Source organism: Parambassis ranga, chromosome 20 (genome assembly GCF_900634625.1).
Source record: "Parambassis ranga chromosome 20, fParRan2.1, whole genome shotgun sequence".
Taxonomy (NCBI): Eukaryota; Metazoa; Chordata; class Actinopteri; family Ambassidae; genus Parambassis; species Parambassis ranga.
In genome coordinates this window covers 13682107-13698858 of record NC_041040.1, presented here as the reverse complement: position 1 = coordinate 13698858, position 16752 = coordinate 13682107, and the positions used below count along the sequence as shown (strand labels likewise).

General features: G+C 40.8%; 1 protein-coding gene across 2 annotated transcripts in view; it reads right to left on the bottom strand.

The window, feature by feature from the left end:
• Positions 1 to 16752, bottom strand: part of neto1l (neuropilin (NRP) and tolloid (TLL)-like 1, like) — a 69168-nt gene that overhangs the window by 3611 nt on the left and 48805 nt on the right. For both annotated transcript variants that reach the window (XM_028433141.1, XM_028433142.1), the window contains exons 5-9: positions 14156 to 14197; positions 13848 to 13975; positions 7367 to 7449; positions 6457 to 6602; positions 1112 to 1225 (exon numbers count right to left, since the gene is read on the bottom strand). In XM_028433141.1, the coding sequence (XP_028288942.1) occupies positions 1112 to 1225; positions 6457 to 6602; positions 7367 to 7449; positions 13848 to 13975; positions 14156 to 14197 (513 nt within the window). The remainder of the gene's footprint in view (positions 1 to 1111; positions 1226 to 6456; positions 6603 to 7366; positions 7450 to 13847; positions 13976 to 14155; positions 14198 to 16752) is intronic.

The following is a 16752-nucleotide window of genomic DNA, read 5'->3' as shown; positions in this document are numbered from 1 at the left end:
TACCTAATTGATGTGATTTCTCAAGGCTTACACATACATGAGCATCTTCTCTGTACAGCTTTTCTATCCGAGAGAAGAAAGTCAATACAAATAAATACATACCTTAACTGCAAGCTAGGCACAACTGTTATGATCATTAAAAACAATGCATTTACTGACGTGGGAGGTTTCACCACAAAAAGGGCTCTGGAGAGCTACAGTATAGAGCTCATCTTATGTATTTAGAATACATTGATGGCTCATAAGAGTTCAACGAGCAGAAGACTAATTAACAGACAAAGTAACAAAAAGAAAAGAGAACCAATTCCCAGTGCTCACAGATCTCCACTAATTATTTAAATGGCATCATACACAGAAGTGTTGTAAAGGGAAGATTCAGGGGTGTAAATTATAGAGCTCCCAGAAGAAGACACTTGGGATCAATGTATGGATCCGTGCCTTTGAGTGAAATGAACTACAGAGGAAATGATGATATTGAAGGCAGCCCAAAATCAAAGAATGCAAAGAACTTTCTTTGCCTTAAGGCATATAAACAGGGTAAATTTAAGACACCTTCATAGCAGACAGAGTTTAGAATCACACTGCTGTCATTTGTGTATCCATGATGTTTTATTAACACTCTTTATTTACTCATCATGCTGTATTTATTAAGTGCATTCAAACATGCCTGGATTATGAGAAATGTCGTGTCGTTTACCGAGTTGCATTGAGTCACATTTTATAGATGCAATAAGTTGCACAAAGCTTCCTCTGTCAGCGATGCCAGATGGGCCAATGATTCATATGAGCGCTGGATGCCCACTGACTGCACACTATAAACTACTGACACTGTGTTCCATAGGAGCTGCCTGTGTCTCTGTCCGTGGTGCTGAAACATTCAAACATGGCGTCACTGTGCTGCTGCAGCTCGCATTTAAACACATGTGAATGTCTACTTTTTAAGGATTATTGCAGTATTTTAACACACTTTTAAGCCAATCTTATCTTTCATTTTTTGGTGTACATGATTAATAAATATAAAAATGTTGGTGGTTTATTTGTATATGGGACAGGCCTACTGGTTGTCCCCAAGAACTGAACACTGAGTTAGTAATTTTACAATTATCCTCACCTTTACATTGGTTCTCATCCCAGGGGTAGACACAGTTCTGCATGCCATTACACACCAGGGTGTTGTTTATGCACATGTTACTGTGACAGAAGAAGGCATCTGCATCACATGGAGCTGGAAGGGGAGAGAGCACGCAGTTATCACACTGAAAGTGACAAGATTACAGGAATCTGCTGGAAGCCGGCACATTCAGCTTTATTTACTCACAGACACTTTTTAGTGAGTTTTCCATCCTGAACAACAGTCAATCAGAGGGGCACTTGGATATGCTACCACACAAATCAGTATTTGAAGATGAGAAGCTGCAGCGCGCCAGACTTTGAGGAAATAAATTTGGATGGGCATTACTCAAACCAGACCTGTTTCTCCTGCACCCATCTGTTCATGAATTTTCATCCTCACCGTCTTCTTCAAATATTTGCAGAGACGACTTCTGGATATAAATGAATTTCATGTGCGAGTGCCTGTGCATGTGCACGAATGTGTGCGTTGAGTATCAGCTATGACATTTCACCATTATCTGCACACAGACCCAAAACAAATATGTTCTATCTATGCCAGATATTATTCATGTATGCACAACTCTTGTCAACAAAATCACAACCAGACCACAAACATAAACATGATGTGATCCACCATAACACCTGCCCTCCCAGCACGGCATGTCTACCTTCCAATGATGACAGTGTGAGGCGGTGGAGCCATCAGTCAGCAGGACATGGTGGTAAAATCAATGTTGTAATGTTACAGGTATCATATATGTATCAGTGGACCTACATATTTTAAAGTCAAGGTGCCTTTGCTCTCAACAACCAATCATACTAATGCATAAGACAGAGGAATGGTCACTTCTTTGTCAATCACAGTGAGGAATAGTGACATGTCGAGCTGAAGCTACCAGCTTTAGTAGAGGCCGGAAATTAAGATGAAACCACAGTCCAGTTTTTACATCAGTTATAGAGATGCAATAAAGATATTTTCAAGAATTCATCAAAGTAATACATCTGATAAACACTTTTACGATTGGATTTCCAAGAAATACTGCTTCATCATAGTGTACTGCGCGTTTAAAATCCACATGTAGGATTATATATTTACTTGGACGGCGATGCTCAAAGAGCAGATAGAAAAGCAAAACTAAAAAAACTAAAAACAATTATCAGCAAAATGTACTCAAAGATCTAAGCAGGCCCTCTTTCACAGAGCCTGCATTATATTACTACATTATTCAGACCTGACAAATCACAACACAATCTTTATTGTTTTTACTCATCGTTTTCTTACACCCTTGGAAAGAAAATTGTGTTGTGTTCATATTATTATTGCAGACGTAAAACACATACACATAAATTCCACCCTCACAAAGATGTTTTAAGATATTGTCTTTGGCTTTGTGGAAAAGTTTGTGGAGGGTAAAAGTATCGAAGATCACTTCCTAGCTGTTCCAGAACTTATTTGCCATCAGTGACATGTGGACATAATGGATGGGTCTGTTTAGTTGCTGGCTGTTTGGTTGCGGAGGAGACGTCCTTCTCCTCGTCTCTCGCATGTCTCTCATTGTCTCTCTTTATCTCTTTCTTTCTCCACACTCACACACAACACTGGCACTGGCACTACAGCAGCCTGCCAGTGGTGTGGCAGAGCTGGGAACTCTTTGACAGTGTTACCACGGTGATGTATGGCTGTTTTCATCCCAGCCCTCATCCCAAGTGAATAATAACACACCAAATTAGAGTGACTTATCTCTCTCTCTCCCTCTCTCTCCCTCTCTCTCTCTCTCTGTAGCCCACCCTGTCTGGGCCTGTGCCAGCATTTCCTGAGTTGTACTGGCTCTCTGTTTGCGTTCTTATACTCCCCTTCTCATCTCCTCCCCCCAACTCTGTGTCCCTTCCTCTCATTCTCTTTGTCATACAGTACAGTGTATGCCAACACTGTGACTCTCTGTGTTTGGGGACAGCCACCAGAGGGAGCTCACTCCTTTCCATTTTGGTTCTCAATCGAGCCTTCTTCACTAAACTCAGGGTGAGACCAGACGTTATAAAGAGCGTGATCCACACTAATCTCCTGCAAAATTAATTTCAGACATTCTGTAATAAAAGTACCCTTTTGCCCACACAGAAACATTTACAGCTTCTGCTTGCGGCATAAATTAACTCCTAAATGATGAAAATAGTCTGGGTGTCTCTGCAGAGCAAGGCTCCAAGAGAAGAGAGGCTTCTGCAGGCAAGTGCTACAAGCAATGCCAGGTTATTATGAATTTTAAAATCAAATGGCCTGTGTTTTTTGTGTTTTCGATTTACAAGGCTGTGGCTGTGATATGAGATGAAGATAATGCACAATATTTTGCAATGGTTATCTAACAGTTTCTTATTTATGTGGTACTGGCAATGCTCACCTGATCCATGTTTGTGACCGATGTTACACAAACACTTTATAATTTTGCTTTGGTTTGCAAATTGGAGAAACAGAGCTGATTTGCACCTGGGTGAGGCTAGTTACTCTGCAGCTATTTGGCTGTTCACACCTCCACACATAAACCTTTTCCTCTAAAACGCCATCTGCATTAGCCAAAACACTTTAGGATGTCAGATGAAGCAGGACAAAGAGTGACAAAAATCACATATGCAAGAAATCAAAGTGGAAGAATGGATCAAATACAGAGCTATGCAGACTGAAGGCAAATTTCCACTGTTAACTGTTGTTTGTGGGCAGTTTACAGTCAGAGGTGTGAGGTTTAGGTTAAAATTGGAAATATATCTGTTAGGTGCGAATAATACTTTGGCTGTTGTCACCTTGGTGTGAATAGCATCTGGCTGAAGTACATTACATTACTGCTAACTACTGAAAAAAACACAAGCCATCCATCCCTCCATCCAGCTCTGATCCTTATCCCCTGTAAGTTGCTGTACAGTACAACACACCCGTCTCCCCTGTATTCATTTAATCACAAAAGAAACCAAGATAACAAGTGCGTACAGATGATACAATCTGATCTCAGAGATTAATATGCTAACAGACATTAGCATACTGTGGTGGTCTCGAATGCTCTCGTGCATACAGTAAAAAAGCTTTGGTAGAAACAAGAAGTGATGTGTGTAGTGAAGCCAGAGCAAATTTCCATCTGCAACCCCAGAGACGTACTGCAGATGAGGCGTAACAATGCTGACAGCTGGGATGTCACATAAGCACATTTATCACCTAAGACATAATTGCTTCTTGGTAAAAGATAGGTTTCACTTCCTTATATCTCATATTTTGTAGTGTAATATTTTGTGTGCACAGTAGTTCCGCAGAGTGGGGCTGATGTGTGAGTGTGTATGAGTGTGAGGCTAAAAACATCAGTAGTACAAGCAGGCGTTAATGTGGCACAAATAAAATAGGTGGATGTTTGCATTGAGGAAACACTGCTCTCCCAACCAGAGCAGCTCGCTGAGAGTACACAGCTGTGAACAGTCCTCTAAGAGCTCTCTTGTTCACACCGGAACCAGCAGCTGTGAACAAACATGCAAAAAGCTGAGGATGTACTCTGGCCGGGGAACACTTGTTGTAAAAACTGTCCTCTGAGCAGCCTATCCAGCTGTGAGCACCTGTAACAGTCACATACAGTCAGCTGCAGCAGTTACACGGCATGTTCGTTTCACCTTGAGATGGAAATTAGACGCCTCTGCAGTGTTTTAGTAGGACAAGGTGCACGCAGTACCTGAATTTACACTACCACTTTTCATTTTTCTCTTATATCATCTGCTTACTCTGAACACCGCGGCTTTGTATTCCAAATGGATCTCTACTCAGACTTAGATTACATGTCTGCTGGCTTGTTGCTTGTTGCAGATGTATTCTTCTCAACGGAATAACAGACTTTTTAATTTAGAGAGACTTTGATCGAAAGATTTAATAAATATACTTCAATAACATTGAAAACTTCTTTTAAAATTGATTTCATAAGGGTGTATATTTCACATAAATATGATAAAAAATAACATTTGGTTGGATATCTACTAAAAGTTTGACTAATATTTTAAGATTATTTTTGAATATCAATTCAGGTTTGAGTATTACACCATTTCTACAAAATTAAAATATATAAAAACAAATCCACTCTTATTCAGTACTAGCATACACATGACATATATCTATTATAGTTTTTACATCAAGCACAAATGATAAGTTCTCTTGTTTCTTAAAAGAAGTTGGTCTGTACTGTAAGTTTTTTTGTTGAGAGCAACCCGCACTGAATGCTTTTTCCAGAGCTCTGGTGCATCTGTACATTCACTGTTGACAGGGCTGCTGCAGTGCTGCCGAGCTGCGGTGGATGCTGCTCTAAAGGCTGAGGTCTGGCTGGGGATCGCCTGAGTGACTTAGGCAGAAGTGTTGCCCAGGCAACAGCACATCCTGGCTCTGCTTGGTGAAAAGGGCCTTACAAAAGGACACTGACTTCACAACACAAACAACTGTGCTGCTACTGCTGTCGCCTATACTGATTAATCCAGGCACTAGAGTACCTTATCGCTCAGTACCACCAATATAGGCCAGGCTGCAGGTATGGACAGATTATCAACAGATTGTGCTTTGGGCTTTATGGCTTATTTAGCCTTAAATAAAGTCTTGACAGTTCTAATTTTCCTGATATCCCACTAAATTGAATAACATTTAATTATTATTTAGATTATGTTTTATTTATTTTGTGCTTCGTTTATTGTTTTCTTTCCCCATCTGCAGTCAGAAGGATTGAACATCTAATGCAGCACTATGGATTTTTTCCTGGTGTCTGTGCCATTAAAGCACTGAATGACACTGACATGCTGTATACTCACAAGCCTCAGACCCTCTTCATTCACATCACTAGTACAAAGAATGCCCTCTGCAGCCCCTGTCAAAGTACAAGCTCCAGAGGAAGACAGTATGTGTGTGTGTGTGAATTATAATCTCTTTCAGATGTTTGGCTCTAAGATAGTGGGTAGATACAAACACACTGTACCTCCTTCTGATATTGTTTTGACTTTATCTCTTCACCTTTGTACAAAAAAAAAAAATCAAATCCAGCTATACTGTCACATTCACAGTCACCCACAGGCAGCATTACCTATAATGGAAATCATGTTCTTTGTTTTCTAGCTTGCCGCTGTTTAACTGGTCATAAAACTAAATGGAAACCTCTGACAGCACCTCTTCTACAATCTGCAAACCGCCATAAATCTGGTCACTGTGCCTCCATCTTCCTTTAATGGCTACCTCTAATGACTGGACCCAGTTCCGTTGGGTATTTGTGGAGGAGTGGTTTGATGAACAAATCTAGTGGGAGGCTCACACTGTAGTAAACATCAGATGTGTGAATGCTTTCTTACGTTCTTGGTAGGTTGTGAAAAGGATGCGGAAGCGACTCTTGCGGCTGGCCTCGTCTGCCCACATGCGGATGACTCCCAGCGTGGACACCAGCATGATGTCGTTGGCCACCGTGGAGCAGAACTTGCTTTTCAGGTCTTCCACCGAGCTGGACGATGAGACAGGGTGAGATGAGTGTGCATATGTTATTATCAAGCAGCAGTCTGCATCTTAATAATCCACAGTGAACAGAATGTCAGGGCAGCGTTTTTTCCACACCTGTTATTGTGTGATCACGACTAAATATTCTGGATATCACAAGTTAGCAAACTACTGGGAGCTCTTTAAAGTGTGTTAAAGATAACGATTCAATTACATTCTTATCTCAGTGTATGAAGGCATTTTAATATCTCATTATCTTGAGACCAAAATAAGCTGCATATTTGTGTGTGGGTAGCAGCAGCTTCCATAAAGTTAGTGAAGAAGATCAATACTCCTCTCTCCCAATTGGTGGTGGACTACATCCTTTGTGGAACAATGTCTACAGAGACCTGTCCTTCATAGACCACAGGTGTAGCCCTCAAACATCACATCATTTGTTGAATAGCAGCCCTCCGGTTTATAGCAATGTGCTGCTCATGTCACCAAAAGTTTACTTTTGTGAGAGTTCAGTTTTTGTAATCTGCAGTTATATCTAATTTATAAAGAATCCCAGCTGTTACTGGCAGGCAGTGAATCCTGGGATATATCTGGCTGTGAAGGATGCACCTGATGTATGCTTCATTACCAGGGAAAACAAGTACCATACACAAAGGGTTACATTTTAAGGGCCACTTTGCAATGGCTTCTGCAGTAGAAACGAAACCTTTTCATCCATGTTTAATTAAGAAAAGTATAATTATCCTTTGGTTCTGTCTGATGTCAAAGTCCCACCTGCCGCCGTCATACACAGCCACAAAGTTGCGCTTGCATTCGTTGGAATTTGCCATCTCATAGTCAAGGAAACGCAGGTAGATCTGTCCAAGAGGAACAGAGGAGAAAAAAAGAAGAAGAGATCAAGTGAGGAAAGTTAAAGGACAGTGTAACATTTAGACATGACAGAGGAGAGACGAAAAACACAGGAGAGAACAGAGAGAAAGGAATTTAGCTCTTTTCTATTAGGTCCTCTGCATCTTACTCATTATACCAGAGCCCGATATAGCAGCTCTGCACTGAAATAAGAGTGACAGACTGCAGCTAGTACAAAGTCATTATATACGCATATCAAATGAGGACTCAAAGACAAGCAAAGTCTATTAGCTTTAAACTCATTATCCATATCTGTTCAGATAAAGTGTTACACAAAGCCAACAACCTTCCTGAGGAGACCTTGGACATTTTACCACCAGCTCTGCATGTTCAAGAGAGGAGAAAGACATGAAATTTAACACTCCAAACCTATTCAGTTTATAACAGACTCACCTTATGTCATCAAGCAAACTGTGACAGATACAGTCTATGCACCCTTCTATTATCCTAACAACCCTTTGCTGAAGTGAAACATCCACCTTGCTATCCACCTTGACTCTTCACAGTAGCTATTCCACACTTCCTGATTGCATTCGCATCATTGTCTGTCACTCATTCATCAGGCTGAGATCATCCAATCACAGCTACGGTTCTGGTCCGTCGCGCACAGCACTCGCCATCATTGCGGTTAATGAGCGGGCCGCTCCCGAACTGTGACAGGGAAATGTGACGCTTTAAATGTCCAAAGACGAAAGCTGCAGATGGAGCAGGATAATGGACCTTGCAGTGTCAACTCGGCTTCAACAACATGGCAAGTGAAATGGATCAGAGGGCACAGAACAAGCTGGCCGGTCCCCCTGAGGTCTCACATTGGTGTCAATAATCTTCTATCTAATGAAAAAGTCATCATATTCTGCCACTCTGTTAGTTATATTGGCTTTGTCAGAAAAGCTTTGTTTTCATTTGGTATACTGTGACAGAGGGATGACATACTGCTCAGTTTCATGGCAGACTTTACGATGCAAAGATGAATGAACATGTACAGACACAATGCATGGGGAATGTGTTACAATGAATCACGCCTAAAGAGTGAATGGACTTGTACTGACAATAATGCTGGAGGCTGGAGCTATAAGACAAAAGAATGAGACATATTCTAGCAGACTTGTCTATCATAGCACCATCAGAATTATCCAGATTTCACATGCCGCACATTTGAACATGATCGAAGAGCTTGGAAATGCACATCCTGGTTTCCTAGCAGAGAAAGTCCTTATGACATTATAGTAAATCAAGAAGATGTAAAACTTAATGATGAAGGAGAAACTGTCAAAAATCACTTTCACTGAGAACAAAGCTGTTATTATGAGTGTATGATGGCTCCATTCCATGTGTCAGAGTGCCAAAGACGTCAGATTTTTAAGTTTGAGGTTATGGTTAGGTGCTCTCTGCCAGATTTGTCTCCATTTGTTTTAGAGTTCAAGAGGCAAATAATTAGAAAAAGTACCAATACGCATGTTAATTAGCACACTTGGCCCAGTCGTTCCATTCATCAGTGAGATGCGGGAAAATTAGACACAAAGCCTCCCACCCAAAGAAAACAAAGAATGCACTGAAAGCAGCCGACTGTAACCAATAGAAGTTGTTCCAGGCAGGGGAGACTCATTGTAAATGCAACACATTGTAGATAAAATGAACATTTTTGCACAGACTTCATCAGGTGCTAATGGTTAAATAAAGCAATTAACTTGCAATCGTTAAGAAGCATAATCCCCACATCTTGACCACCAACTGTTTCGGGATGGAGGGAAGATGCTGGTGCTGTTAGGGGACATGGTGCTGGTTTCTTTCCTTTGCATATAAATGGAAATCTAAATTTCAATTTTGTCACTAAATGAACACATTTGTTAATGTTTGCATTCTAACACATTAAACTAAGACATGTTAAACCTACTTAGCTTCATGCCATCATTGTTTTATGTAGTACACAGCACTGCTGCACTACAGCACAGTGGATCACTTGCTTTACATAAAGATGGAGGGTCCTTGAATGTTGTCACTGTGATCACAGCACACTGACTCCTCCAAACTCATGGCTACTATAAAAGAAGAGATGAGGCATGCTCCCACCTCATATTATTATATGCATAATTTTAAGCTTTAATACAATTTAAACAGGCAGGTTATAATAAAAATGTGATCTTATACAACTGTCAAAAATGGGAAGGTTAACCCTTTTTTCTTTGTACCAGGCTGTGTGTATGTTTATTATGGCTCACTTTTGGAGCTAGCCTCAAGTGGCCATATATGAACCTGCAGTTTTTGGAGCTTTTACATTGGCGTAACTTGCAGCGGTTAGGGCTTGTTGATTTCCCAGTAGAGAAATATCACATACACTATGCCATCATCCCATATCATTATTTTAAACAACATAGTGTTAGCCACCAGATTTAGTTGTATTCATTTCACTCATCATGGGAAAAACAATAACAGTTGTTATGTCTTTGGATAAACAAAACCATCGTTTAACAGTTACTGTTTCCACTCAAAGGAAGGTGAGGAAGAAGACCCCATTATGTGACAAAACACATACTAACAAACACACAAATAAAAACCTTTCAATGTTGTTTTTCTGCTGCCATTTGCTGAACCGACCGATGATGAAGAAAAATCTGATGGCATGACAAAACCAAATGACTGCAATGGATCAGATAGATACAATCACCAATTTGTAAAGCGAGAGATTGGCTCCAGCAAGGAAAATAGGCTGCTCCTTCATTGACTGCAGCACCTAATAATGACGCTGAATCCATCACTGACCGGGGGGAACAAAACGTTCTCTGTGTTGCTAAAAGGTAGACTGTAACAATGCGTGCTGTTCATTATGGCCCGAATGGATGTCCATATTTTGACCATTATCACCGTGAAAAGATGCAGAAGGTGTCAGACAGAGCAGGCAGGAAACATTCAGACTGTGTAAAACAGGCAGGACAGTTACTGACAGCATCCTTCCATACAGCAAACAGCTGTCTGCTACATTCTGGACAGCTGTCTGTAGAGAAGAAAACATGTAAATGTTGTGTCAGTCGTTACACTGAAACACTTCTACATTAACTCAGCAGTTAACTTTTAACTACACACACGCACTTGGAAGACGATCATTTGTTACATCTGCTTCAACACTGATTGCATGTAATGTTACTTTGGATACTAGTAAACATCTAGTTATGAGAAAAGGGTGTAAAGTAATGATGGTGTGGCATTAAAATTGGTGCAGTGCTGTCACTTCTGGCAACAACACATGGTCATTACTGCTTGCAGGTGTGTCTTTTTAGTCAATCTCCACATCCCCTATACCTCTCACACCATCCCTCTCCCTGCCATCTCACCCCTAAACTCCAGCCTTATACATTTAGTTCTTTGACAATATGTATTATTAAATATATCTTTCTCATATCCCCTCCTTTCTCCTTCTTCTTCCTCCTCCTCCTCCCTTGTACCCCCTTCTCCTGCCTTCTCTCTGGAGTGCTCCAGTGCAGTCTAATTAGAGCCTCCGGTATAGGATGTCATTATCTTTCTGCTGTTTCTGGCACACTGGGTACAGTGCAGTACTGTCTCAGCATAGGGATATGAACGCCCTGCCTCGTGCATGCTCACTCACAGTCATGGTACTGGTATTCTCTGTATTTCGTTCACTGCAGTAACATGTAAGCCTGGAAGTGAGGAACCAAAGCAGACAAGGGAGGTACTGTAAGTTTTATATATATTTCATATGTGAGCAGGAGTGCAGGTGAGAGATTTAGGGCTGTGTGTCTGTGATGATAGATTTGTACTAAAAGTTTTATTTGCTGCCCTGTCCATCAGTGACTGTCAGCAGCCTTTGGCCCATGACGTGCCCTGTGAGGCACTTCTTCAGGGCAAAATATGACACCCTTTCAAACTGAGTAAAATACATCCCACTGTCTGGCTCACTTGCCTGGTCATGCTTTCTTGCGCGCGCACACACACGCAAAACTGACTTATAGCCCTTTTCAGTTCTGTGCCTGCACTTAGAGAGAATCAATGCTATTTGTCTTGAATCAATCATAACATTTAACTGTGGCTATGGTCCCTGGTAATACCTGCTTCAGTATAACACTTATTGTATGGCTCCACATTAGTGCTGATCATTAAGAGGAAGTCTGTGGGTGGATGGCGCAGTCTTATAGTTCCTGCAGGCTTTACAAAAGCTTTAAAAAGCAGCTGAATCCGAAGGTCATTTTTGAAGGGAAACAAGGGCATTAGCAGGAAATATGCGACCCGGAGAATATGCCAGATAAGAGCAACTGCTGTGGCCATGAATCACAGTCGCACCAATGTTATCAGCAACTCAAATCATAAGCCAGTGTGTGTGTGAGTGTACAATACAAGAGTCTACAGCTTAGTATGAAAGAGTTGTGTGGAAAAAATCAAAGTTTTGATCAGGGATGAAAGGTGCTTAATAGCTTTTGTAATGTGTATGGCATCAGACCAAAGATTTTTATGTTGACAACCAAAGAGAAGCATAACTATAACAAGCACTGGATTTGTGGAACCAATAATGACACAAATAAACTGGCTTCATTCAGAGAAAAATAAGCCCTAACATGACATGTTACTGTAATTACTGATGGCCTGCTTCCTGTTCCCACTCCCTGTCTGAAAACAAACATAGTTTGAGGCTTGCTGACCAAGGGCGGAAGCCACACACATGCCACCAAGAAGAAGCACCATCAAAGACGCTTTAAACATGAAACTTGAATGTGGAAACACACTGATGATGCACACCTCACAATGGTGGCCAGACTGACCGTGCTACAAGAGATTTGCTGAATAAAAAAGGCAGATGTCCTAAAATATGCCACACTGGCCAGTTTAAGACTTAACGGATCGCTCCCCAAAGTACCTCTGCATTACTTGATTAGCATAAGCTTTGATGCAGTAAATGGTGTGATGTTGTGATGTGGTTTTCTTAAAGTTTTGTGAAGTAAGTGCATAATTGATGAGATAATTCAGTGTAAAAATGTATGTCTGAAGCAGAGATGAATGTTTTGATTGATGTGTGTGAATCAGCAGATACTGATTCTTACACTTGTGCTGTGAATGTTTTTATTTGGTGGGATACAGTCATTTTATCTCGGCCAAGTCATTTTCAAGCAGAAGTCTAAGAAAGAAGCCTGCGGCTTAAGAAGTTAAATAGATTCTCGCATACATCTGAATAGAATGTTAAACCTGCTTTATGAACATCCTAAAGCCATTCTTACATAAAATATATTTAACCCCCATCGATTTAATTACAGTATTATAAATGTGACACTTCAGCTTCTTAAAATACAGACCTCATAACACTTCCTGTCCGTAAGAGAATTGTTAGCCGTAAAGTAAAAACCTGCTCGTATTCTTTTAAATCAAACATTCTCTCAAACTCAAATGCACCCAGAAGAGAGCTGGCACAGTTTTAGCCGCAGATTTACTGCAGTCATGCTCTGGACGTTGTATAGGATGGATCCATATAGACACATATGAGAGGCCGTAGCACTTGTAAAAATGTGGCCTCTTCCTGCACTCCTGTTTCTACCCTCAGGAAACGTTTAATCCCATAGCATTAATGCAGCACAGGTACCTCGGCCAGATAAGGAAACATGTCTGGTGTGTATCAGGGGCTGGAGCAAAGGTACGTGTGTGTATACGTGTGTGAATATATATATATATATATATATATATATATATATATATATATATATATATATATATATATATATATGGGTGTTTGTATATGCATGTGGGGTTGTGTACGGAACAGTGGCAGAGAAAACAAATACAGGCTGTGGCAGGCCTCAGGGTCAAACTGCATGGCAACACTATTTCATCAGTGCTAACGCTCCCTGCCTCTCTCTCTCCTGTCTGTCTGGTCTACCCTCACCTCCCCTTCTTCTATCTCTCTCTCTCTTTCTCTTTCTTCCTTCCATCCCTCTATTGCTTTTGGCAACAGCGCGCTGATTAAAAAAAAATAGGCCTGACCCCAAGTAAACCCTCCTGCCTATCTGTCTGACCCTTGCGGGGGAACAAGTCCCCCTGCAGCCACAAACTCTCACATCGGTATAGTGCTGACAGCTGCAGACAAACCCAGATGTAATATCAAAGCTTCCTGATGCAACGCCTGATCTTGCTGCATGTGTGGAGAAATACTGAATGGAAACAGCTAATTAATAAGAAAAAAATACTCAATAGAAGCTGAAAGGAATATCAATGAGGATCCGTCTGTCTGATGTACCTGCGTCATGCTGCTGTCAAACCAGGTGACAGGAACACAATTTTATGTGACATTTCAAAATCTGGCTGTAAATCAGATTCACAGTTGGATGGGAGCGTGGCTTATGTCACTAACCTTGGAGCGCGGCGGAGCTCGGATGTACCATTTACAGTCGACGGCCTCGGCGGCACCAGCTTTCCCGTCTCTGGTGATCTGATGAGACTCAACGATACCTTCTGGACCAACCATGTCATACTGACAGGCTAAAACACACACATATGCATAAACACTCATACACATGCATATACACACATTAAAGTTCAGGGAAACAAACACAGACTCACAAATATGAAACAAGATTTAAAACCAAATATGTATAGGTAGTGCAGAAAGAATAAAAAAGAGGAGAGAGATAGAGAGAGATAGTGTGTGTGTATACCTACAGGGCAGAGGTGGGGGTACTCCTAGGTCTGCAAAGTCTGGATCTGAGAAGAGAGCAGAAGAGGGGCATCCATTTTTAATACATGATTACAAAATCAGAATCTTCACAGGGGCAAAAACAAACACGTGTAACAATGAACACAGGAACTTCCTGCTAAGACTACAAATGCTGCCCTTGCTTATACATTATTTCGTCATCATTAACATCAAGTTGAGGTCAAAACTTTAGGTCAAAGGTCATAAGATCTTCTCTGATTCTGCATGATTGTTGCCCTTACTGGACTAATCGCTGGTTAAACCCTTTACCAGACTGTTCATGTTAAGAGAAACTTAAAGCACTTTAGAAAAACAACACATAGCCACATAACACAAAAATGGGAATGCACAGAGCAGCAGGGCTAACATATGTAAGGGTCCACTATTGTCTGTGTGACATGAATTTCCCCATAAGAGGGTGGATGCTTGCGTGGAGCTAAAAGATCACCAACAAAAATGAAGAGAAGCTGTCACTCCCTGTGTAACACTTTGTCTTTTAAAGAATATAAAGGCAGTCAAATGTGTAAAGCTAACAGCCGAGATTATAAAAAAAAAGAAGTGAGTGTGTGGCATCATGAATTATACCTACGCAGATTCATTTTCAGCAATAATATGATTTAATTGTGTTTTGTGATGTAGTGATGAAAACTGCAGCTTTGATTTGCAGCCACGACAGCTGTCGTTTTTTTTTTTTTTTTTTTTGAACAGCCTGGCCATGTATGCAGGCATGGCGGTGCGATCACTTCAGAGTTTACTCACAGTGGACGTCTCAGCACACCAGTGCTTATGTTTTTTGGGAGCTATCCTATTAAACCCCTCTGAGCACATAAGTTTAAGCCTTATCTTTGTTCCATTTAGCAGCGTCAGAACAAAACACAGCCAAGGCTCAACAGAGATAAATGGAGGAGGAGAAACATTAAAAAATGTCCTTAAAGGTTTGAGAAAATTCTAGCAGACCATCGGGGACTATGAATCTAATCCTTAACCAACCTTTTTACACATTCAGAACAAACAAAAAAAAATAATGAAACCACATGCTCTGTTCTGCGTGATAAGAAAAGTGTCAGTAAAGTTTTGAAAGTCATCTTTAAACAAAAATGTTTTAAGCCATTTCTTTCTGTATAATGTTGCAATAAATTACATCAACAACACCCCCGGCTCGCTGAGGTGTGTTGCCTTCTCCTGCTAGTGCGACATCACAGCCTCTTATTCCCAAAGATTCAATATCCTTCTTCAGATGACTTCACATGAGACAGAAATTGACTCTTGAACAATCTCACTGTGCGATCACGTCTTCATTCCTGTGTGTGATGTGCAGAATGTCAACTACCCTCTTATTACCATGAGCTGTAAACAATGGTTTACATCACAAACATAGCCACTTTTTTTCTGTTACTACGAGCTTATTACAAATAATTCTGCCTTCCTTCTTAATAGTCTAAAGGGAAATTTTAATGAACCTGCAGGGCAGCCATTCTGATGTTTTTCTGAGCCTTAATCTGACACACAGCATTGTCTTTGAAGTTCAAAAAAATCCTCCACTACTTTGAATGCATTCCTGCTGATCCCATTTTATTCCAGCCTATAGTGACAGAGCAGTTGTGCTTTCAAAGATATGCTGTTAGCTGTGATCTCCAGGCTGCATTCATTTGAGGACAGAGCCTGCAGAAAGTGGAAACACATAAAAAAGGCTTCACATTAAATCTGATTGTTCCTCACCAAATCCAGCATGGCTACCACTGACTGAGCCCACTGTGGAAAATGAGGTCTGATTGCACAGCGGGAGCACCTTGCCTAAATGTCACCATTTTTTTTTTTGTCTGTATGCATGGCCTAATTTTTCTGTCTAGACATGAGTCCGAGATTCAGTGTGTGCACACTGGACACAGGGTGATACCCAGAAATGATACATCATACACCAGATAAGGAAAAAAAAAGGTGGAAGATGGAGGATGAGAATGTTTGAAGATGACACTCGGTGGATAAAACTTACAATCAAAGCAGAAAGATTCTTGGCCTGATTTCAGTGGGGTTCTGGGGATTCAGAAGAGGTGGCCCTTCCTGTGACTAATCTAAGCTAAGCTAAGGAAACACTCTCGCCCCCTCTGGTGCTTTCCACACAGTGCAGGACAGAACACAAAAGCAGTCAAATGTGCGAAAAGTGTGATTAAGAGTTTCTCCTGAGGCTATACTCTTCCCTTCTTATTAATTGTTGCTTTCAACTGAGGTTCACACTAGTCAATCTATAAAAAGCTGAATGGGGAATATCATGCAACCTTAAGAGAGGCTCCTCCGGCCTTGGACAGCTAAGATCTTATTTTTTTTCCCTTTCTTTCTTTTGTTGTCTGTTGGGGAAAGCAATGCTTTGCTTGTACAGTTCAGATAAATCCACCCACTCACACACATGGCCTCAATAAGTGATTTATTTGTTGACACACAAATATGAAGCTCTTTCTGCACTTTGAAGAAAACACTTCAATCCAGCAGCCAAAATCAACAAATCAGGCCGACACAATAATGGTTAAATGTTTGGTTTAAATGCTGTTTGTCCAATAAATATGCT